This window comes from Chinchilla lanigera, unplaced genomic scaffold (genome assembly GCF_000276665.1).
Source record: "Chinchilla lanigera isolate Chin_1 unplaced genomic scaffold, ChiLan1.0 scaffold00013, whole genome shotgun sequence".
Lineage (NCBI taxonomy): Eukaryota > Metazoa > Chordata > Mammalia > Rodentia > Chinchillidae > Chinchilla > Chinchilla lanigera.
This window is the reverse complement of record NW_004955414.1, coordinates 17,286,318-17,310,218: the sequence shown is the minus strand read 5'-3', so window position 1 is coordinate 17,310,218 and position 23,901 is coordinate 17,286,318. Positions and strand designations below refer to the sequence as shown.

The following is a 23,901-nucleotide window of genomic DNA, read 5'->3' as shown; positions in this document are numbered from 1 at the left end:
ACAGAAACTCATGCCAATAAAGAGACCTGTTTATTACTGATAACACTTTATTTGACTAAAACCACAAGAAATCCACACACAAATACATAAAGTGCAAATTCTCACAGGCAGTAGTTTATAATTTACCCTGGTATTTTTGTAGAGAAAAAAATGGGAAGTTGACAAAAACTGTTAAAATAAGAGTATGATTTTGAACTACTGCTACACACTTAGAAAAATAATTAATTCTTAACTATATATTTGATCTAGCTTATTTAATGATGTATACTAAGAGTTTATTCCAGCCCGTAACAGGAAGAAGGCCTCACCATATACAGAAGCAGACTTGCTTTTTAATATAAAGACACGTGATGAATCATAACATTGGGCAAAAACAGAGCAAATAGTATAAATTATTATAACTCACTTGGAAGGTACTATTAGTAAGCTCAAAATCACACCGAGACTAGCGATCCATCAAATCTGCATGGACTCTTGCTTTGTCTTTCTGGCCAGCAGCTTGCTTTGGATGTAAAATACTAGGCATTACATACAACTTCCATGCAGAAAGATGCTCTGCTCTCCCTACAGAAACTGAGTATTACTTATAAATTTCAGTAATGAGAGTAAAAAACCGAATGAGAAAAATTAATTTTTTTAATTTTAAAAAGCTATTTGCTTCCTTAAAACAAATCCCTTAAGTCCTATTAAAATAAATTAAATACTGTATATCTGGTACAACATTAGATATATGGATATGAAAAATTACAAATCATGCTTCTTGGTCACAGGGAGCTGACAGACAAATGGCTGCTCTTTTCTTTCTCTCTCTCTCTTAGGTAGCAGGAATTGATAGGTGTCCTTCTTAGTCAAGGAATGCCAACAAGTGAAAGTGAACAAACTGGCCAGCATCTCAGACTAAATAATAAGGTTCAACGGTAACATAACTGTTTCAGGTCAGTTTAATTTAGTATTAGTAATTTAGAAGATCAGTTTCTAAAGTGCAGGGAATAGCCTCGATATATGCTACGCTCATTGTCTCACACTGAAGTCAGTGTGTGCACATCCCCCAGGGACCTGCAGCGACTGAGCAGTGCAAGTTACGAGGGAACAGTGACAGGCCACATGATAAACACAGCGCTCCTTTCTGGCAGCGCCATTTTGAGTGAAGATTGAAGACATCATTTCTTTATTTTTTTTTGAAGATAATATTTCTATGTTAGAAGTTTTCTTAAGGACAGTTCAAAATTTACTTACAATATGAAGTCAGAATACAAAATTTTGTCAGTGGCAGGCTGCTTCTGAGTTTGCTCTCAGGCCTCCTTCCCCTGCAGGCTCCTCTGCTTCGGGGGTCTGCCGGTGGAGAAGAATTGAGAAGCAAACTCTGGGTATGTCACTTTGTCCCTACCTTGATCCTGTCACTCATTCTTGTAGGTTTCCTTAGTAAAGGACATAGTCTTGAATTAACAAAGAGGAAAGATGACTTGGTGAATGTAACAGTATAGTAAATATTTGAAAATAACCAATATGCAACACTAATTTTGTTTCCCACTGGAATTAAAACTATGGTTTGTAAAGAGTCAGAAAATGAGCCATTTTCTCCGTTTTATTTAGACTTCTTATGGCTTAGGATAAAATGCTGGCAGAGAAATATGTGAAAAGATTCGAGGAAATTTTGTGCTTTGGCTCTCCAAAGTATAAGGAATGATCATATAAAGTGTTAGGTCAACTAACCATTTTGGTATGATTGTTTCATCAATTTCTACAGCAAGTTCAGAAAACAAGTGAACTTACAGGGCTACATTAAATTCACATAAACAGTATCAGACAGACCAAAAACAGATTATGAAACAGATTTAAAATTACTTCTTACAAGAAGTTTTAAATATTCTGACAATAATAAAAAGTCCATAAACAAGCAGTTTAGAAGTAAGTTTAAAGCATTTTTGAATGAATATAGTTAAGACTTCTTATCAGTGAGATAACAGGGTAGTAGTTTTTCACAGTTAAAAATTGTAGAAGAGTGCCTAAGGAAACAGGAAGGTAGAGAGAAAAATTAAATGTATCTAAGCAGAATTTGGTTTTTTTCAAGCATTACAAACAGTGCAAAACGCCTGGAAAAAATATCAATAGCAGCAGTTCATAGAACAATTTCTCCTTTAGATTCCTGTTAACATGTCTGTTATATCAGTATGCAGATATCATGAAGTATACAATCTCTGAGAACCTCTTTGCTGAAGTTACTATATCCAAATAACAATACTTTACATTTAAAACAAATCCCTCAAATATCCTATAATGCTATACATTCTTTAAGAGGAACTGAACTGTGTTCAAGTCTTACTTAATTCTCAAGGTCAACTAAAAAATAACATCCAAGCAGGTCTTTATTTATTGCACTCATGCATCTACTACTCAAAATATACAAAAATTATTTTGTGAGCTAAATTCTTTTTTTTTTTGTTGGGCACTGGGAATCAAACTTAGGACCTTGTGCTTGCCAGGCAGGCACTTGTGCCATTGAGTTATATCCCTGACCCTGCCAAATTTCTATAGCTAAGGAATGAAATACAAATATTACTATCAGTGTTTTTTACAACATGATGTTTTTGTTCCAATCTAAATTTAAAAAAAAAAATGTGTTGCAAGTAAAGATCTTTTAGGAAGCCATTTAGTATATCCTTTAACATTAAAAAATTTTTATTCCCTTAAACAAAAAATTTCAAATGGGAGACTTTATGAGAAACTCTGCTCAAGAAGTTCTTAAATCTTAAACATTTCATGCTGCCTTCTTAAAAAATCCCTTTTCCCTCTGATCTGTCCTCCTCCCTAGAAAAGGGGAAGCAGTATGGCATTTGTACTTGAGTCCTTCAATTAAAGCCTCAGTGAGTAACTTATGACTTGGTAAATGATCTCAACAGCTTTCTCCTTTCTAGAGTTAATGATCATAACTCTTTCAATTTTTCTCAGGTCTTTGTTTTCTAATCTATATTTTATTCCTTTTAATTTCTGCTTACTCTCCTCCTGAGTTCTCACATGATTCTGAATACAAGGGACAACATCCTAGCGGCAATTTAATCTGTAATAGAAACACTTATTTCACTTCCTAAAACTGGGTTGTTTTTAGTGATCTCTAATAAAAGAAAATGATAGGTTCACTGTCTGCTCATTATAGCAAGAAATAAACACAAGTAAACAACCTTGCCCACAGTTTATTCCCTATTATTGTGGTGCTAGGTTTGTTCTTCACAAGAAATATTTTTTTGTGCTGTCTTATTGGCCTTTACATTGTCTATTTTTACTATTTACCTGCAATTTATGCTTTGCTCTTGCTCCATTCTTTTCTTTTCCCCTGTGGAAAAGTTTTTATTTACATGTTCAATGAAAAAGCACACATTTCTGAGACTGTTCAAAAAGAAAAAGATGAACAATACAGTGCCTGCAACTGAGATCCATAGGTCAGCACTCTGCCTGAGGGGCTGTCAATGAATTATACGAATAGCAGTGTGTATCCACTCTGTCAGGTTCACGTTAAATATCATGCTTGGATAGACTCAAGAGTTTGGGTAGAATCAAATAGTGTTCTCAATCTATATACTTCAGAAGCCTTTATAAAATTTTGTTAATTTCAACTTTAGACTTTAATATTTTCTAGAGAAGAATCCAAACTTCAAAGACTCTTCAACTTAAGATGGTTTCCATGTTGCATTATATTAAAGCACTCAAATAAAACTGTTCTCCTCATAAGAGAATGACAATCACGACACGGTTTTAGTGATTATGAATAGGCTACTGTGTAGTTAGCCTCATTTTGTTCTTTGGTCACAGAAACACAGACACTAAAATGAAATACAATGTTCTTTATACATATATAACATTGTTCTTACCACTTTGTAGAATAAATGCCTTTTCCTATATTACAGTCTACATTCCTAAGAGCTAACAAAACAGAAAGTATTTTACACATTTTTAAATAAAACAAAACATTCTACACATTTCTTCTCCAGTGCAAAACTTCTGAAAACAAATTCATTCAGGAAAGAATGGTGCTCTATATTTAGCTAGCTATTATCTGCAATCATACAAGATCTAAAGGAAAGAACAAATTAACAATAGTGGCAATGCAATAATTTGAAAATTATGTTTAAATTATATGCAGTCAAGCAAAGTCACCTGATAGCTAAAACAAATCAAACTGTGATTTAATCAACATCCTAATCCATTCAGACTTTACACTACTATTACTAATTTTTAAGGAAACAAATTCGCCAATACCAGTACTGTTCCTATGGGAAAATTGTTTAGGTGCTTACACCCAAGACCTTGTTTTTGTTACCCATAGTTATACATGTGTATTTTGCAGACTGGACAGGCGAAGATAGACTTTACAAAGATTAAACAGCAGTTTATTGTTAAATCTTTTAAAAAGACTATAAAATCAACCAAAAGTGAGTTTCCTAAACATTTTTTTCCATATTAAAAACAGATAAAGAATACTTATGCGATTAGAAATTCTACAGAAGCCAGCAAAATGTTAGAATAACTTGGGCCTTAGACTTAAAACAGTAGTTTTAGTGTTTCTTAGTATTTAAAATCTGGATGCTTCATTAAAATTACTTCATCAGATAAAGGAATAAATGTGCTCTCAAAAATGTTAGTCCAAAGTTAGGACTGTCAAATAAGTTCAGAGCTCACTTACTAATTCAGATTTTTTTCTTTATATAAAGGTTAGGATAACTGACACAAACCTAACCTGAAGATATTTAACTATCGTTACATTAAACCTGCTTTTATTCAGATCATTTTTTTATAAGCATAGTATTTTAAAATCAACAAACTCACTTGATACAGAGGAAGCACTTGTACAGTTTGGAAGATTTTCTGTAACTATCTGGAAATTGATAAAATTGTACCAATGTAAGAACACTGTTTAAGTTCACACCAGACTTGAGAAGGCACTAAGAAATCTGACAAGAACAAAGTCACTAAGAGTGTTGCCACTATTGTTTTCTGTTCAGTAAATGTCAGAGTTTTAAATACATAAAGTAAATTTACATTGCACCAGGGGCACCAGAAACAGATACGAAACCACATATTGTAACATCTGTACTAAACTAGAAATGCTAAATACCCTATTACAAATACTTTAATTTGTAAATCAATACCTATGATATAACTGACACTTTTCCATAATGATGTAAAACATTACCTTTTCTTTCCATTTTTATGGATTCATTTCCTTAACTAATCCTATAATTATATCACATTTATTTGCCTTTTTAAAAAACCATGCTATACACAAGTACAAGATACGGATTACTAAGCTTAATCCACCACACTTCAGTAAGACAATTCACTTTTGTTGTTGTTATGTCTGTGTTAAAGGAAGAATGATGTGTTACCAGAACACTTTTAATGTAATGACTTTCAAGAGTATTAAAAAATCTGAATCATTCCCTCCATTTACATTTCAAATTTATATAGTTTCTTTAGTCAGCTGAACAAAAAGAAAAGAGAAAAAGGAGAGAAGAGGAAAGGAAAAAGATACTTGGCCAAATGAGACAGAGAATGCTAACAGGAGGTTCAGTGGATGGAATCCTTGGTGGTTCTGCTCCATGTGCCAGGACAAAGTCATAATGCACTGATGAGCCCTACACAGAACGCCAGGTCAGTCCATTCTTGCTGGGCTCTAGAAAATTCTCTATCAGAGCTTCAATGAGTTTCTTTAATTCTTCTTCCAGAAGGGCAATGTCACTAAGGAAAAAGATTGAGAAGTTTTAAATTCTTTACTTTCACAGCCTTAACATTTGTTTAAATTTGGATGATCAAATAATTAATAAACAAAAGAGAAATACACTCAATCAAACAAAATAAGACACTCAAACATTACATGCACAGAAAACACTGTCATAGACAAACTGAACTACATTAACAGGACTTTCCTGGCACATGATAAGGAATGAATTATAGCACAGCGAAAGTATTCTCCTAAGTCAGGCAATAAGATTTCGACATCCTACTGAGGCATTACTATAAAAGACAGCTTAGTTAGTTAGCTTAGGAATAAGCAGTTAGCTACAGAAAGGGGCTGAGATAGAATTGGGTGGTCAGCCATGCTGTTAAAATAAAAATAGGCAGTGAAACTAGAACTTTTGACCAAGAAAGGAGTTCCTCAGGCAACAGGGAATGCAATCCCTCCCTACATTAAGGGCCAACTTTGGAGGAACTTAAAAATGCAGAATAACCAGTTTTCTTTTAAAATTGGTTTCCTTTAAACTCTGTATGCTGAGTAACTAGTTTAGAGAGATTGTGTTCCAAATGGTCATTTTAAACCTAGAGCATGTATAATAGTCACCAGGCAAATGAGCAATTCCTGTGCTCCGCTTTTTTATAACAAGCTCTAGACTGAGGGGTCACGTGGCACTCCACTTTCTGGGACCCTCCCAGCTACCAGGTGCGCTTTTTGTTCTTCTTACATTTCCAGTAACTATTTCTCCCTTAAACTCCTTTTTGTCTGTGATTTCTTTCTTTGCCTTTTTGAGACAATGGGCTTGGTTTGTACAATGATAGCTGTGTTCACTATGACAAAAAGGCTTCCTGAAATTTTGAAGGATATTCAATACTGATGTCATGGGATAATGTGACGTACCTTTCAGGTAGTAGTAGAAGGGGTGGTTAAAAGAATGAAATATTAAAAAAATAACTTCAAGTAAGCCGTTCAAGATCACCACTGAGTTACTGCTAATTGTGCAAAATACCTCTCCGAAAGTCTCTTTTAGATTGCCTATAGGTCATTTTATCAGTTACAAAACAAATTAGTTCTTATTACTTTAATAATCATCTTTTGTTTTAAGCCAAATGTAGCATTATTGAACTTGCTTAACTTGAAAGTTGACTCTATATAACTTTAGGTCTTTTTTTCCCCTACTATAAACAAAATCTTAATGTAAATAGATGAGGACATGCAAAATAATATGTTCTGGTTGGGCTCTGAAAGCAATTTCAAGAAATTTCTTTCCCACTGGGAATGGTGGTACATGCCTGTAATCTCAGCACTTTGGGAGGCTGAAGTAGGAAGATCACAAATTTGAGCCCAGACCGGGCAATTTAGCAACTTAGTGAGGACCTATCTCAAAATAAAAGATAGGATAAGGATGTAGTTCAGGGTGAAGGCCCAGGGGTTCAAATCCTAATGCTACAACAAAACAAAACAAAACAAGACCAAAAATTCAAAAAACCCAAAAATCCCATAAAACACAATAAAACTTCTTCACAAAAATATACTGGTGAAAGATAACATTATAGTAGGTGCTACTTTTAGTAAGTATAACTAGCCTTTGGACATGTTTAATAAACATATTAATAATTTGTGATGAATTAACTTTGTCACAATTTATACTCAAGAAATAAACTAAAAAGATTATGTCAAACTATATTAGACACAGAAAAGAAATATTTGGCAATAAACACAAATCATTGCTAGTCATTTCTTCAGTGCTGAGGATCAAACCCAGAACCTCAGGAACACTAAGTAAGTGCTCTAGCACTGAGCGGCATTTCCAGTCCAGCTGCTGTTTATTTCTTTATGCTCATCATATAATAAATAGTTCAAGCTCAGTAAGTCTTTTCAAGAATAGAAATTTAATTTCCAATTGATGCAGCTTCTTTGGAAATAATCTGGAAGGACCTCGAAAAGTTAAACATTTTATCATATGAGTTATTATATGGCCCAGCAATTCCACTCCTAGATATGTATCTATAGCTATTTATCTAAAAAATGAAAACATATATGTCCACACATAAATACTTCTTCACAAATGTTCATAATGTAAAAACCAAAAAATGTAAATAATCTGAATGTCCACTGACGGATAAATAGATTAAAAGGATGGTATATCCATGCAATGGAATATTTTGAGACAATAAAGATAAAATTTTAAAAAAAGAATGAAGCAGAAATGAATATAAAAAACATTATGCTAAGTAAACTATGCCAGTTACAAAGGACTATACATCATATGATATATTTATAAGAAATGTCTAGAATAAACAAATCTACAAAGAAAGATAGTATACTAGTGGTTACTTAATGCTTTGAAGGAGATGGGAAATGCTTTCTAATGGGTATGGACTTGTTTTGGGGTGACAAAAATGTTAAAAATTGATTGTAGTGATGGCTATACAAACTAGGTATTGAAAACCAATGTATTGTACATTTTAAATGAGTGAATTGTATCTTATGTGAGTTATATATAAGCATAGCATATATAAAAAATATATAAATAATATATATTTATAAATTTATATCACATATATTTATAAATTATAATATTTATAAATATATATATAAATCTGCTCTTACCTTTGGTCAGGTGGTGCACACATCTCTGCATAATACTTTATCTTTGGTTCTGTCCCACTTGTCCGAAGAGTAGCAACACAACCATTTTGAAAAGTAAATGTAATCATTTGGCTATTTTTACTCACAGGCAGCACCTATGCAAAATTATAATAACAGCTTAATTACACATGGCATTGTACTCATTTTTTCAGAAATGTAAAATATATAGTCTACTTCTCTGAGGTATCTGAGTAGTCTAATTCATAGAAATAGAAATAGAAATTGGAATAGTGGTTGCCAGGGTTTAGGGGGATGGGAATTGGAAGTGGTTGTTTAATATGAGTAAAAAAGTTCAGTTTAGTGAAATGAAAAAGCTTAAAAGATCTGCTGTACAATATGAATATATTTATCACTAGTGAACTGTACACTTAAAAATGGATAAAACAGTAAATTATATGTTTTTAACCACAATAAAAACTTATGGTAAGGCAAGTGTGGTGGCATCATATATTATCCCAGCACTACTGGAGGCTGAGGATGGAGCATCATAACTTTGGGCTCAGCCTGGGAAACTTAGTGAGCTCTATCTCAAAATAAAATAAATTTAAAAGGGCTACAGATAGTTCAGTGCAAAGGCCCTGGGTTCAATTCCCAGCACCAAAAAATAAACAAAAATTTTATTTAGATTATAAAAATTATGAAACATAAAGATTACCTATAATAATTTATAAACATATCACATATTTGAACCCTTATAATAATCCAGGCATTGGATTACATACATTCATCACCTCTGGGCTTCAACAATCCTGTGAAGTCAATATTACTGCCAAAATCTAGAACACATGGGCATGGAAGTTCCTACTCTTCCCTCACACCTACTACCTTTACCTATACATTTCTTTCTTCTGGTTGTTCCTAAATTATAACCTTTATAATAAACTAGTAAACACAAGGAAATTGGATTGAGCCTCAAATGAAACCTGTCCTACCTCTAGGTTTTTGGCCATTAAATTTTCTTCATTCTTTGAAAAAACAATAGGTACTTACTGATTTCTTATTAGGCTGGCTGGTGTCATATCCAGTGGTAACATCCCGTATATGCAGTATAGCAAATGCTTCACAAAATTTTGGATATTCCTTTGGAGAACCAAAATTGCGAAGCCTTTCAAATATATTTTTGATCGTGGGTGGATCATAACATAAGAAATATGAAGTTTTTGACATATGGTAACCATATCTGCACAAAGATTTAAAGTGCTAAAGTCAGACTTCAGATAACTCTTTAGAAAGCCAATTTTACAATATTTTGTAGAAAATGGTAGTCCCTAATTCAATTTAATACCTTTTTTTAAAAAAAGATGAACTAATTGTCAAAAAATAAATGTAGAAAACTAAGGGTAAGACCAAAACAAAACAACAACAACAAAAAAGATTGATCGAGTATGTATATAGTAGAACTTACTTTTCATAAACCTTCATCAGTTGCTCATTCAGCGTTACATTCATGGTTTCCAGATAAGATGCCATCTCAGCAACAACAACAGCTGCACTCACTCCGTCTTTGTCCAACACTGAAGTTCCACACAGAAAACCTGAGGATTAAAAAGTCTCTTTAGAAAAGGGAAAAATCTAGGCCTACAATTTTAGAAGTTTTATATTTACTCAGAAGAACAAATGAATATAAGAGCCTAGAAGTAGATGAAACCCATCAATACTGAACATATTCAGGAAGCCTATAGGTTCTTTTTCTTTTTGATGAGAAATGCACTACATATTTCTGAGTTCTCTGCAGTTTTTACAACTCAAAATAGAAAACCTAAAAAATGCTCTCAATTAAATTTTAAAAAATTTAATATGTACTACATACCAATAGACTCTTCGAATGCAAACAGGACCTCTTTCCCATTTTCCAGGAGGTTTTTTATCCTACTTCCAATCCATTTAAAACCTGGTAATGTTTCCTGAAATGCAGAGGAAGCCACTCTGTCATAACCATGTGTTAGAGAAAAACTTATCACTAAAGGCATATAACAATCATGTAATGATCTTCTGTTTTGATCTTTGGTCCACAAAGGGTGTATAATGACAGAGCAATCAGTAATAAAGTGCTGTAAATTCACACACTGGCACTGTTGATGACCTACTACTTATCATCTATTATGGCTGAAGTACTATAACAGGTGCTTTACATCATCTTTTCTAATACTCACAAACTGTTGCCAAAACAGTGGCTCAGGGTTGAAGTAAATTTGCCCAAGGTGCTGTGTGTAAGAGTTGGAGGCAGGGTTCAATTACACTGCTTCTCAAAACTGTTCTTTAAACTATATTATAACCACTAATTTAAACTGCCTATGATCTAGTCTCCTCAGGTAATCAAAAGCCACTATGTTTTTGGTGATGCTTGAACCAAGTGAACCTTTCCAAAACATTGTGGCCTAATGCCACCAAAATAGTTACTCAGGCCTTTCTTAGTAATTAGATGTGAGGATTTTTCATTTGATGAACTACTATTCATTTTAAAGACGTGCCCTGCAGTTTCCTAATTTACTTTTCTATTCCCTCACCAAGAAATAAAAATAAAAGGCCAAGCCATGTACTATCAACAACAAAAAGTAATTTTATAATATATTGGCTTTTAAGAACTATGTTTTTTTTCTTTTGTGCTTATATTTTCTTGCTATAGATATAAATAAGGAAAACATTGACATTATTGTTATTAGGCTTGAATAAATTTAATATCTTATGTTTTCTTTCATTTTTCTCAAAACATTTTGTTTTGAGAGTCTAAGATTGAACTCTGTGTTTAATAAAGACAAGTACAACTTTCTTTTACTCAGTCAACTAGTATTAAAATCTGTAGCTTGAATATAGCTCAAGAAAAATGCCCAGGAGTGACCCTGTGATATCTGGCAAAGATGGGACAGAAAAAGCAACTTAACTGGCATTAATTAGCCCAAGTAGTTGCAAAAATGTCAGCTTAACTGCCTGAGCTTCTTTGAGGTTACTTATCTGGGCTAAGAGTCTACTTGACTTTGGATGTAGACTCACTAGATCTTAATTTGCAATTTAGAAGCCTATTTGTTTAAAAAATTTAAACAAAGGGATGACATCTTCAGGCTTTTGGAGATGAGGTCATCAGGAGCCAGATTTTCCCAGCCTAAAAACCAGATATTGTCATAAGGACTAGTAATTTTTGATGTAATTTTTTTTCTGTCTTTTTTGAGATAGAATTTCACTATGCAGTTCAGTATGGCTTTGAACTCACTTTGTAGCCCTGGCTGGACTTGAACTCGCAGCGATCTTCCTGCTTTAGCCTCCCAAGTGCTGGGATTATAGGCGTGCACCACCATGCCCAGATGTTGATGTAATTTTTAAAGAATATCTCAGTTCAAAACTCACATATGAAGTGAATTTGGCTCAGGTGTTTAAATTATCAAAAATAGTAAGCAAGTATAAACAGAATTACGAAAAGTGAGGGAATTATAAATGAAATCAATGGAAATCAGCCTGAGCAGAAAGATGTGTTTAGCCTATAAGTATGTATAGGTTTAGAAAAGTACCACACAGATAATATCCTTACTTCAAAATGAAATCCTTCTTCAAGTGCAATTGCCTTCAAAATTTTAGAAGAGACAGTGGTGGCTAACATATAAACATTCTTCACATCAGCAGTTGTTGATTTACTTTTTTTCCAGCAATCAAACATCCACCATCCAAACAAAGCTGCCAGCTCATTCCCTGTGAAAACTTTCCAGTGACCACTGTAAAGAGAGTGAAAATTCAGTCAATACCTTTCTAGCTTCCCATTAAGACTTCTTGACCTAAGACATATAAGTTACCATCATTTGAATAGGGAAGACCAAACCATTTTACACGAGACTTTTCAGAAAATACTACTTCTTTTCTAATTGGCAGGGATGACCTTTAAGGGTAGAAATGGTTGTAATGTTTTTTGGAAAACTTATTACAATGTTACTTTTATTCTCTTACTTAATGAGACAAAAATTATAATAAATGTTTACATCTTTATGTAAGGACACTCATCACATTGTAATAGCAAAAATATATAGCATATTAGCTAGGACCAAGATTAGGAAATGATTTATACTGATAAAGTAATGTTAGAATATTATGCTGTTTTTAAAATTAATATTTTCAAAAAACATAATAAGGAGAGGGAAAATGCTTAGAGTACAACTGAAATAGAAAACAATAAAGATATAAAACTACATATAACATGATTATAGTTTTATAAAAATAAATGCATCTTTATTTAATTAGGAAAAAGGAAAAAATGTTGAAATATCAACTTAGGCGATTATTTCTGAATAGTAAGCTCATATAAGATCTATGTTTTTTTTCTAACATCTTTACTACTTTTGAGTGAGGCTTTTTTTTTTTCTTGATACCGGGAATCAAACTCAGGATGCTGTGCTTGCCAGGCAGGCGCTTGTGCTGCTGAGCTATATCCCCGGCCTTTACTACTTTTAATAATCCTGTAAGACTTATAGTAAAAAACTGCTTTTAAAAGCTCCAGCTTCTATTTATCTCAGTGTTGGGGGTTACAAACAGGGCCTTATAGTGCTGCGCTAGTCAGGTGCTTTACCACTGAGCTGCACCCGCAGCCCCTTGAAGCTCAAGCTTTTCATCAGACAACAGGTTCCACTTACTTCTCTTGAAGTTCTGCCACTGCCAGTCGGTCTGCATCAGGATCTGTGGCAAGAACTACCCGTGCATCTTCTCTTTCTGCCAGTCTCAGAGAAAGTTCCTGAAACAGTGACCCCAAAAAGCTAGATTGTACTGAAGAACCTCAATTCAATCTTAATATTCCTCAATATAAGAACTATGTTAGTATGAATTTTAAAAGGCCTACAATTTGGCTAAATTTAAAATAATAAGCCTAGAAGTAGGGATACCCATCACAAAAATTTCAACCAAAAACCTATAGTACCAATACAATTTAAAAGATAAAACCTACAGTCATTTCTGCTTTTGTAAATAATTCAATTGTAAGTAAGTACTATCTATTGTGATGGTTTAATAAACTAATATAGTTTAAATATTAAAAAAAAAAATACCAGCACAGATTCTCCTTCTTCAGGATTTGGGCATTTAACAGTAGAAAAGTCTGGATCAGGATCTTTTTGCTCTGGTACTGGAATTGGAGGCTTAAAACCAAATGCTTGAAAAGCCAACTGCACGTAGTCATGTCCAACCCCGTGAAAGGATGTATGCACAAATTTCAAGGGAGTCTTTGAGTTTAATTCCCTGTAAAGCAAAATAAAATCACTATTCAATCAATGTCATAAAATATGCTACCTGTGATACAATTAAAAACCTAAATTCTGGAAAAAGTGATTAAAGTCTTCAGCATAGCTCTATGATATTTTTTAAAACCATGCTGTATAAACTTAAATTTCAAAAGATTAAGTTAACTATATTCTCCCATTATGGTTCAACAACATATGGTTCTTCCTTCTTTCCTCCCCTCCCCCTCCTGCTCCCCTTCCCCTCCCCTTCTTCCCTTCTCCCCCTTCTCCTTCTGAGGGGGAACTAGGAAACAAACTCAGGGGCATTCTACCCCTGAAGCTGCCTAGGCAGGACTCAAATTGTGATCTTCCTGACTCAGCCTCCCAAGAGCTGGGATTACAGATGTGCACCGAATACATCCAGCTGTGGTTCAGCTTCTTAACCTGGATCATTTCTCTACATATGCTGTGCCATTGCCCTAACTAAACTTCCATTGTATTTCTTACCAGAACCATCACAAAAACTTCCTAATTGGTATTTCTTGTTTTCTGCAAATCCCTTTCTTCATTCGTTCTTTTTACATCTATCTTAGGTTCCAAAGTGCTTAATATCTTTTTCTTTTGCAGTACTGGGGATTGAATACAGGGAGTGCTACACATCTATATCCCCTCTTTCTGAGGGGGGAATTAGGGGGGAATCTTTTATTTTATTCATTTATTTATTTATTTTTGTCTTTTTGAGACAGGGTGTCACTATGCAGTTTAGGCTGGCCTTGAACTCAAAGCGATCCTCCTGCCTCAACCTCCTAAGTGCTGGGATTATACGCAAGTGCCACCACGCCCAGCTCACAGCAAAACTTTCTACATCCTTATCTACCATTTACTAACTTCTCTATGTAATAAAGGTACTAATATAAAATTAACAATAAAATTTTAAAATATGAAAAAATTTCAAAATACACATATAATACTTAATACCCATTTTCATCACCTTGCTTCAACATTTGTCAACATTCTATCTAATTTCATTTATTCAAGATATCATAATGTTTTACATAAAATGTTTTAGTATTTAAAAATAATTATAATACCTTTGTCAAAAAGTTAATAATAACTTTTTGTTTTTGTTTTTTGAGTCAGGGTCTTGTTGTATAATTCAGGCTGGCCTTGAACTCCCTATGTAGCCCAGGCTGGTCTTGAACTCTCCGTGATCCTCCTGTCTCAGTCTCCCAAGTGCTGAGATTACAGGCATGGGCCACCATATCCAGCAATAATTTCTTAATGTTGTCTAATACCCTATCTGTGTTCAAATGTTTTAGAAACACTTTTAACAGATGGTTTACATGAATCGGGACCTGAATAAGATCTATAACATCTGGTTGTTTTGGCTCTGATGTCTCTTTTTTACTCTACAAATATTTTTCCCTTCCTTCTTAGAAATGAAACCATTTGTGCTAGAGAATTCTATATTTTAGGTATGCAGATTATATGCTTTTGGTATTAGAATGTTCCTCTAACTCTTTTTTTTTTGATAAATGGGTAATTGAATCTAAAGGTAATAGGATTAGGTTCAATTACAAATCTTTAGGCAAGAATAGGTATTGTATGTTTTCTACTGAGTCACAAGGGGAGGCACAGAATGCTAATCCTACTCTTAATGGTATTAAATTAAGATTCATCAGTGTTTTGTTATCCTAATCTATCCATCATAAAATTTCCCATCATCTTTTTACCTCTGAGTCTTAACAGCCCTTCATGATAATTGCTTAGATACATTATTTATTAGAGATCACATATAATCACGTTTCAATTATATTACTCCTTCTGCATTTATTAAATTTTTTAAAAAAATATTTATCTTTCAGCAATTATTCAATTAACTTTGAAATTCAGTTCATATAGGAAGGGCAAATTAAGAGAAAGATTCAGGCATTTATCAATCTACAAAATGAAAATTCAGCATTTATAAAATTTCAAAATGAATAATTATCAGTCTAACAACCCCCTACAGTGATCAATGAAGTACTTTGATAGAATTATGATAAGCCATGGGCTTCTTATGTTTAATGTCTTAATTCATTACAGTGATTATTCTTTTTGATGCTCAACTGTCCAATGTTTAGTTAGCAAGAGTCTCTTCAGGTATATTCCTGTATCCCTTTGATATGACCCAAGTAAGTATCTCTCACTATCTTTGACAGCTTTCTTACGTTATGGCAGAGAGGGGACAGGGAAAGGGAAAAGAAGACTAAGATGGAAGGAGGGAGGGAAAGAAGGAGGGAAGAAGACAGAAGAAAAGAGAGCAGGAGGCAGAGAAGGAGGGAGGGAGAGACAGACAAGGAGAGAAGATGGGAGAACAAGAGGGGATGGGAGAGCTTGCCTGGGTGAAAGAAAGAGAGACACACAGACAAAGCCCAGGAATACATTTTCTGCCCTAGTCTTGGATTCATTAATTTTTTCAGGGGGCTCTGGTTCCCTTTAGTGAAAAATGTTATTCAGAAACCACAACCTATGCTTTAGAGGTACACATGTTAGTAACAGAATTAGTATTTTAGGGAAAAGTAAGTAAGTCATGAGTTCATACTAACATTTCAAATTCAAAATTACAGTTTTAGATAACCACACACTTGTTTTATAATATATGTGTATGCATATAGATAGCCATATTTACCTATAAAACTATTGATATTACTATTAACAGTAGTGCTACCATAGGCAACTTGAGGTTTGTGGCTCTTTATCCTTAGGATGCAACCCATTAGGAAAATATAATCAAATTTAAAGTCACTTGAAATCTCTGTGTGATTATACATTCATCTTGATACATTCTGCTTTAGCTAGTATTATTGTCTGATAGCTTACTTCTCATTCTGGAAGAAAAGCAAACAACTGACAGCTTGATGGGTGTACTTTTGAAAATAAACTAGAGAAAAAGCTAAAATCTGTTTTGTAGGATAGGAAAAATACACTCAGTAAAATGGTGATTCTTTCTAGCAACAGTGTTAGCTATTGATGGGTTAGTTAAACAAGTCATTATGGGAATAGTTAAGGAAAAATAAAATCTTAAAGGAAATGCCCTGATCTTATATACAGGAATTTTTACATATACTTAGATATAATCTAATAGCTGTATTGAAATATAGTTCATTTACTATAAAAGTCACAATTCAGTGGGGCTTTCCCTATATTCACAGGCTGTTCAACCTTTTCCACAATCAAATTTAAAACATTCTCATTATTCCTAAAAAACACACTGCACACTATTGCTCCCCTCTCCAACTCTCTGATTCTTCCCAATCACAGGCAACCACTAGTGAAATTTTCTGTTTACCTCTTATCTCTACAGATTTTCCTACTGTGGACATTTCACATAAATGAACCATATACAATATGTGGTTCTTTGTGAATAGCTTCCTTCCTTAGCGTAATGTTTTCAAGGTTAATCCACATTGTGGTATGCATCAGTACTTCATTTCTAAAAATTTACTGCTAAATAATAGTTCATTTTATGGATATATCACATTTTATTTATCTATTCACCAGGTGATATATATTTGGGTCACTTCTACTTTTTGGCTATTATGAATACTATCTAGCTATAATTTAAATATAATGAACAGACAACACTTTTAAAATCACTTTCTTCCCTCACTTGTTAACTTCTAACAATATTATTGTATATTTCAACTTGAATACCTGTAAAAACAGATCTTTTTCAGATCTTCCATGTATCTCTTGCAAATGTCCTGCAGAGGATCTCTCTTCAATGGACTGGTGTCCACTAAATTATCATTCCAGGAACCATTCCAGGGTTCCACGCATTCTTCTATACATTTCAAAATTTCTTTATCATGAGGAGATGTGATCTGAGCCCCAGTCTCCCAATAAACCTAGATGACAGGTAAATATAATTATAATTAATTGAAATGCTTATCAGAACTTTTCTTAGCTACAGTAGAGATCTTTGGTTTTATGAAAAAACATATTAGGTTAATCACATAAAAAAATTCAACATGAGACTAATAAATACAAAAAGATATTGATGGCAATGATTCCATGAGGATTTATCAAAAAGTCACATTATTTCTTTTTTTAGAATTTACTTTAGGTGGGGGTAGTGGTGCATGCCTGTAATCCCAGCACTTGGGAGGCTGAGGCAGGAGGATCACCATGAGTTTGAGGCCAGCCTGAATTACATAAGTTCAAGTCCAGTCTGAACTACAGAGTGAGACTCTGTCTAAAAAAATTTTTTTTAATAACAATACAAGACAATATAAGCAGACATTATTATAATATGCATATACCATAGTGTCCAATCATATTCTTGGACTTACAACTATATATTAAAATAATCTAAGAAACTACAGGATATCCCACAAAACTTTATATTATTAAACTCAACATTATAAAGTTGTGTTATATGGTACAAAAGAAATTAATTATGAGATCCCAGAACATATGCATAGAATAGTTCCAAAGCTTTGCATGTGGACTTCTCACAAGAACTTAAGCAGGTTTTCAATAGGATGGCCTAGACACAACATCAGCCTGAGGTGTGGGATCCCTGCACCGCTTCTAAGGATCCATATGTAGAAGTTCTCATGAGTTTCCTTGAGATTTGAACAGTATAAAAGGACAGATGTCAAGAAGAGCTTGCTATTGTGTTCATATTATGTTCATGATAGCCTGCCCTGTTTTCTCCGTGGTGTACTTTTATCTTGCTTTTTCCTCTTTTACTTGGCCCAAGCTTGCTCGGTAGAGCCAGTTTCTCCCTCACTTTTCACTTTTACTTTTTTTTTGACAGAAGGCCTCACTGTGTAGTTCAGGCTGGCCTTAAACTAACTATGTAGCCCATGCTGGCCTTAAATTCATGGCAATCTTGCTGTCTCAGCCTTCCGAGTGCTGGGATTACAGGTGTGTACCACCACCTCCAGGAACTTCTACTTTTTCAAATAAAATTTGCCACTGCTTTGGGCTTATTGCATTCAGTTTGTGTTCAAAATGAGAAAAACCTGAACTCTTAACTCCAGAAGGACAAGGGGGTAACCCAAAACCCCGTAATGTTTATTTGACCAGCCACTTTAAGGAGTTACCCGGTAACACTTCCTGAGTCACTTTTCGCCCTTCTCCACTCTGCTTCTTGCCATACAATCTGGCACAGCAAATGGATCCTGTGGCCAATGGGGAACCAGGGCAGAAAGTGAGAGGGAGGGGAAAATAAGATCAAGTGTCATTGCTTTGACTCTGTTCCTATATATTCCCCATGCATTCTTTACATTCTTGGTATAATGCAACTGTATTTCTGAAATGGCAGGACAGATTTTGGGTGGGATGGAGAAATCAAGGGCAATTAGAAGTAAAAAGACCAATGAAGGCACCTCTGTAATTGTACATGTTGAGAAGTAGTAAGGGCCTTTAGTGATACAAATGCTGTGAGGGCCAGCCTCAATGCTTTTATCTTTCTGTGCCCGATGTTTAGCTTGTACCACATATTACTGAAACAAAATGAGAACTATGAAATAAGCAAAGGTCAGGACTGCAACATTTACCTTGTATCCATTGTCTTCCTTGGGGTTGTGAGATGCAGTAATCATCACGCCTGCTACTGCTTTGAGCTCTTGGACTGCATATGGCTGAAAACAATTACAACATCATAATTCCATTCTGCTTCCCAGCTACTCGCACATTTGACACGAAAATAACTTTGATTAAATAAAAGGAAAAGACATTATGGTATAAATCACCCACAGTCTCACAGACTCCAGCTTTGTGGGTGGGGTCCACTTCTAAATATGGGATTCATAAATCATCCAATTATTAGATCAAATGGCTTTTCCCCAATCTCCTTTAACTTAGTCTTAGAAATATCTGTCATACTTTGGCTCATTTAACAATATTTAATGAATACCTACTATATGCCAGTGTTATGGTTTGTGTCTAGATGCCCCCCAAACCCTCTTGCTGTCAAAGGTGGGGATTTTCAGATGTGGCTGGATCTCCAGTGTGTATGAAGCTGAGATTAAGTGTGTGATACTGGAATCAAGGGTGTGTGATTACTAAATTAGCCCACTGACTGGTGTGGCATGGTTGTGGGTAGGATTAAGGGTACCCCACACTGGGTATGAGTGTTACCCGCCCTAAGTGGGAGTTGGGGGAGGAGCCTGGATGGAATATAAGGAACAGAAAGAGGGCTGTCGCTTGCCACTTGCATGCTGCCTGCTGCCTTCTGCCTGCTCTGCTTTGCCATGGACTGTTTATCCTCTGTGATGCTCTTCTGCCATGCTACCTTGCCTTGGAGCCAGCTGACTGTGGACTGAAACCTCTATGAACTGTAAGCCAAATGAACCTTTTCTCCTTTAACTTTGGGTGTTGGGCATTTTGTCTCAGGAACCAGACAAGTAACTAAGACAGGCAGCCACTCCATCAAACCTTGGAGATATGAGTGGAAAATACCATCATAAAATATTGAAGTTAAAAGTAAATTTAGAAAACATTTAATCTATCACATTTTACAATGAGGTTGTCTCATAGAATTCACAGGTAGAATGTAGGTTTCTTGCTTTCCAGTTTGAGGATTTTTATGTATACTTTGTGGTTTCTGCTATATAAATGGTCACACCTTCTACATTTAATTCTCAGGTTGAATTTCCTTTTTTTCTGTAGCAATTATTATTTGTGCCCTTAGGACGTTTCTTTTCCAGCTTCTACCATTCCACCTAACTTCTCTCCTGACAATGGTGAGGGGTATGAACGTGACCCAGTTCTGACCACAGTAACCTATTACTCCCTTGAATAGAAACTGTCTCATAAACCAAGCCTGATTAGAATCTTTCTCCTAGATATTCCAGCTACAGTTAGGCAAGCAGACTGCCTTTGACTTGGAAGTGACAGTGATAATAGGGTATGAATCTAGGATTACTAAAAGTATCTTCCCTACCAGTTAGAGTAAATCTATCTGCATAAGAGAGAAAAGTCAACATAGCGGGAATGATAGCTGGAACTGGCAACTCTATGGAAGAATCTTATAGAGATGGTCTAGACTTCTGGAATCTTCCTTGGTGTCTATCATCTGTTAGGGCTAATATTTTGGGAATTCCTTCAATATATTTCCAATAAATGACTAGAATAGCTTATAGAGACATTATTATTCCTTAAATATTTGGTAAAACTAGCCTATAAAATCACCTAGACCTGGTATTTTAAATTTGAGAGTATTTTCTGAAAAAATACTAATTCAACTTATTTAATGACAACAGGTCTATTTGGATTTTTAAAATTTCTTATCAGTTTTGATGCATCAAGTACTCTTCTAGGAAACTGGCAAATTCATCTGAGTTGTACATTTATTTGCGTTATGTTGTTCAGAATACTGTGGTTTTTAAAATCTCTATTTATTATGCCCTCCTTTTAACTTTTTTATTTGTGCCTTCCTTGTTTCTTGACTACCTTTTCCAGGGCCATTTATTTTCTTAGTCCTTCAGAAACCTAACTTTGTTTTTGTATCTTTTTTATTTTCTGTTTACTTGATTTTTTTGTTTACTTTGTTTTTGTATCTTTTTTATATTCTTTTACTTGATTTTTTTCTTATCTTTTTTATGATTTCATTATTTTCTTAATTTAGATTTTATCTGTTTTAGCATGAACAAATTAAGTTAAAGCTTAGCTCACTGTTTTCTAATCTTTCTCTCTAATATATTCAGTAAAGCTATAAACTTCCCTTTAAGTATTGCTCAGTTCTATCCCAAAATTTTTGCTACTGTTTTCATATTGTTCAGTTTTAAATGCAAACAGTCCTTGCATTGCACAGTTCCAATATACAAAAATTTCTATTGCCACATTTTTGTTAAATAGCATGAGTCTCCTAACATTTTCAAGATTCTGTTACCATGGTAACATTAACCATGAATAATTGTATCAAGTACAAATGTGGTTGCCAGCTCTTCAGTCCACAAATTATTACATGTATAATGGATCTATCATAGTCAGTGACCCATTATGTCATTCTTTTAAAGTCTCTCAATGGTTGGCCACTGTGTATTATTAGTCAGCTCTTACACAGACAGGTGGCTGTGCTGTCTCCTTATCTCCCAGTGGTAAACCCATGTGACATTTTAGAAAAATGGATAATTGAAAGCGGGAATTGGCTGACAAAGATCAAAATGTAGCAAAGAAATTTTTAAAAAGTGATAATGGTGAAAAGAAAATTACACTGAACATAAATGAGTTATAGACAACCCATTTGGGAACACCAGCACTGTCACCATTCAAAAGACTTTAGATATGCAACCTGAGGGACGCGAAGAAGACAAACATTTGGATGAAATGAAGAATGGGGTTGTGATGAAAAGGTTGAAAAAGTCTAAGAGGAAGTGATATTAGCAAAACTTCACATTAAGTATCTCTCAGAGATATTTCAGTATAATGAAAGTAAAGGATGAGCCCGGCGTGGTGGCGCATGCCTGTAACCCCAACACTCAGGAGGCTGAGGCAGGAGGATCATTGAGAGTTTGAGACCAGCCCAGGCTACAAAATGAGCTGAAGGACAGCCTGAACTGCACAGCAAGACCCTGTCTCAAAAAGACAGAAAAAAAAGAAAAAAAAAGAAAAAAAAGGAAGTAAAAGATGAAATATTGGAAGCTGATTCAAACTTACAAAAAGTATATAATAAGTTACAAAGGCATAGTAAAAATGCTGACTCATTGAAAGTTACATGACAAGAAGCAAACACTTCATAGTCTTGGCTAGTTTTCTTTTTAACAAAGAAAACTTTTTTTTGGGGGGGGGTACTAGGAATTGAACTCAGAACTTTGTTCTTGCCAGGCAGTCGCTTGTGCCACTGAGTTATGTCCCCAGCCCAAGAAAGAACTTTAGTACTCAATGTTTCTAATGGTTTATATTGTAATGTACTTAATACTTTTACTATTTTTCTCTTTCTTCACATTTTCAACCACTAGTAAGAGAGTTTTTAATGTTCTGTCAAGATATTTTAAAGGTCATGGAACATTTATAATCTTTCTCATTGACTCTGAAGATCACCTTGCATGGATTTTTAGCTTCCCAGCTGCCTTTATCCCTTTGCACTACCACTCAAAGAAAGGGCTATCTGTAGTTTCTCATCCTCAATTGTATCTTCCTTAATCCATAAATTAAGGGGCCTGGGGACTTAGCTCAGCAGCACAGTGCCTGCCTGGCAAGCGCGAGGTCGTAAGTTCAATTCCCGGTACCGGAAAAAAAAAAAAGAGTAAATACAAATTACTTATCAATGTGTTTTAAGATTCTAAACAAGAGGGGTTTTTCAGGCTGTTTAATTTATAATCTTATTGCATTGGAATCTAAGAATATAGCATGATAAACAGTTCTCTAGCATTTGTTGAGACTTCCTTTGTAACTCTGCTTAACAACAACGTGTATCCCACCATCACAGAATATAGGGTCTTTACACATGCTCAACAGATTAAACCTGTTAACAGTATGGTCATATCTCGCTAATCATTTTTGTCTGTCTTATCAATTTCTGAAAGAAGAGCATTAAAATATCCCAACGCAACTGTGGGCTTGTCACCTTTTTGAGATCAAATTCTTAGGTGGTTCAAAGAGTGAAAATAAATTCAAAGCAAAAAATTTTTCCTTTGTTTGGTTCCTCATGTCATTAATACAGAACTACATCTGTGACAAGGATTTAAATTATAGTTAAGAAATCTTGTCAAGAGCATCAAACTGAACAATTACTAACACAACACACTTACTACAAACGGTGTAGGAACATATCTTGAAAAAAGGTACACAGGAACATCTTTAGCCAGTAAGACTGCAGCTGTGAGTTTAGCAAGCCTAAAAAAAGATTTAAAAGATTTCCCTTAGTCCTTAGCTTACCATGCTTTAAAAAAAAACTTCCACATAATAAACATTTCATATAATTAATCTGAGTTTACATAGCTTAATACAACCATTTCTTATAATCACTTAGTTTTTAAACTTTATGCTAAAACTTAAAAATTTAAATAAATAATATTTATTAAAAAAGGAAGTTAGCTTAGTGGTAGAGCACCTGTTAGCATGTGCAAGGCTCTCGGTTCATCCCTAGCAACACACACACACACACACACACACACACACACCCCTAAACTAAATGGACCTTAACAATGAACAGAACTGATGGATGCTATAATTTTTCTTTTTCTGTCATCATATTTTGATGGCTCGTTTATTAAGACATAAAACCTGCAAAATGCAACAGAATGGTAGAAAATGAAATAAAATAAGTGCAACATGTATACTTCCTGAAAAAGTACTGCTATATCATGATTATTTATGAAAATAAATAATAAA

General features: G+C 34.4%; 1 protein-coding gene across 2 annotated transcripts in view; it reads right to left on the bottom strand.

The window, feature by feature from the left end:
* Positions 1-8: 8 nt before the first annotated feature.
* Pgm2l1 (phosphoglucomutase 2-like 1) overlaps positions 9-23,901 on the bottom strand; it is a 69,224-nt gene continuing 45,331 nt past the window's right edge. For both annotated transcript variants that reach the window (XM_005379916.2, XM_005379917.2), the window contains exons 4-14: positions 23,319-23,403; positions 19,122-19,205; positions 17,269-17,462; positions 13,402-13,591; positions 12,994-13,091; positions 11,904-12,084; positions 10,191-10,284; positions 9,786-9,915; positions 9,371-9,560; positions 8,342-8,475; positions 9-5,733 (exon numbers count right to left, since the gene is read on the bottom strand). In XM_005379916.2, the coding sequence (XP_005379973.1) occupies positions 5,631-5,733; positions 8,342-8,475; positions 9,371-9,560; positions 9,786-9,915; positions 10,191-10,284; positions 11,904-12,084; positions 12,994-13,091; positions 13,402-13,591; positions 17,269-17,462; positions 19,122-19,205; positions 23,319-23,403 (1,483 nt within the window). In that variant the 3' untranslated portion in view covers positions 9-5,630. The remainder of the gene's footprint in view (positions 5,734-8,341; positions 8,476-9,370; positions 9,561-9,785; positions 9,916-10,190; positions 10,285-11,903; positions 12,085-12,993; positions 13,092-13,401; positions 13,592-17,268; positions 17,463-19,121; positions 19,206-23,318; positions 23,404-23,901) is intronic.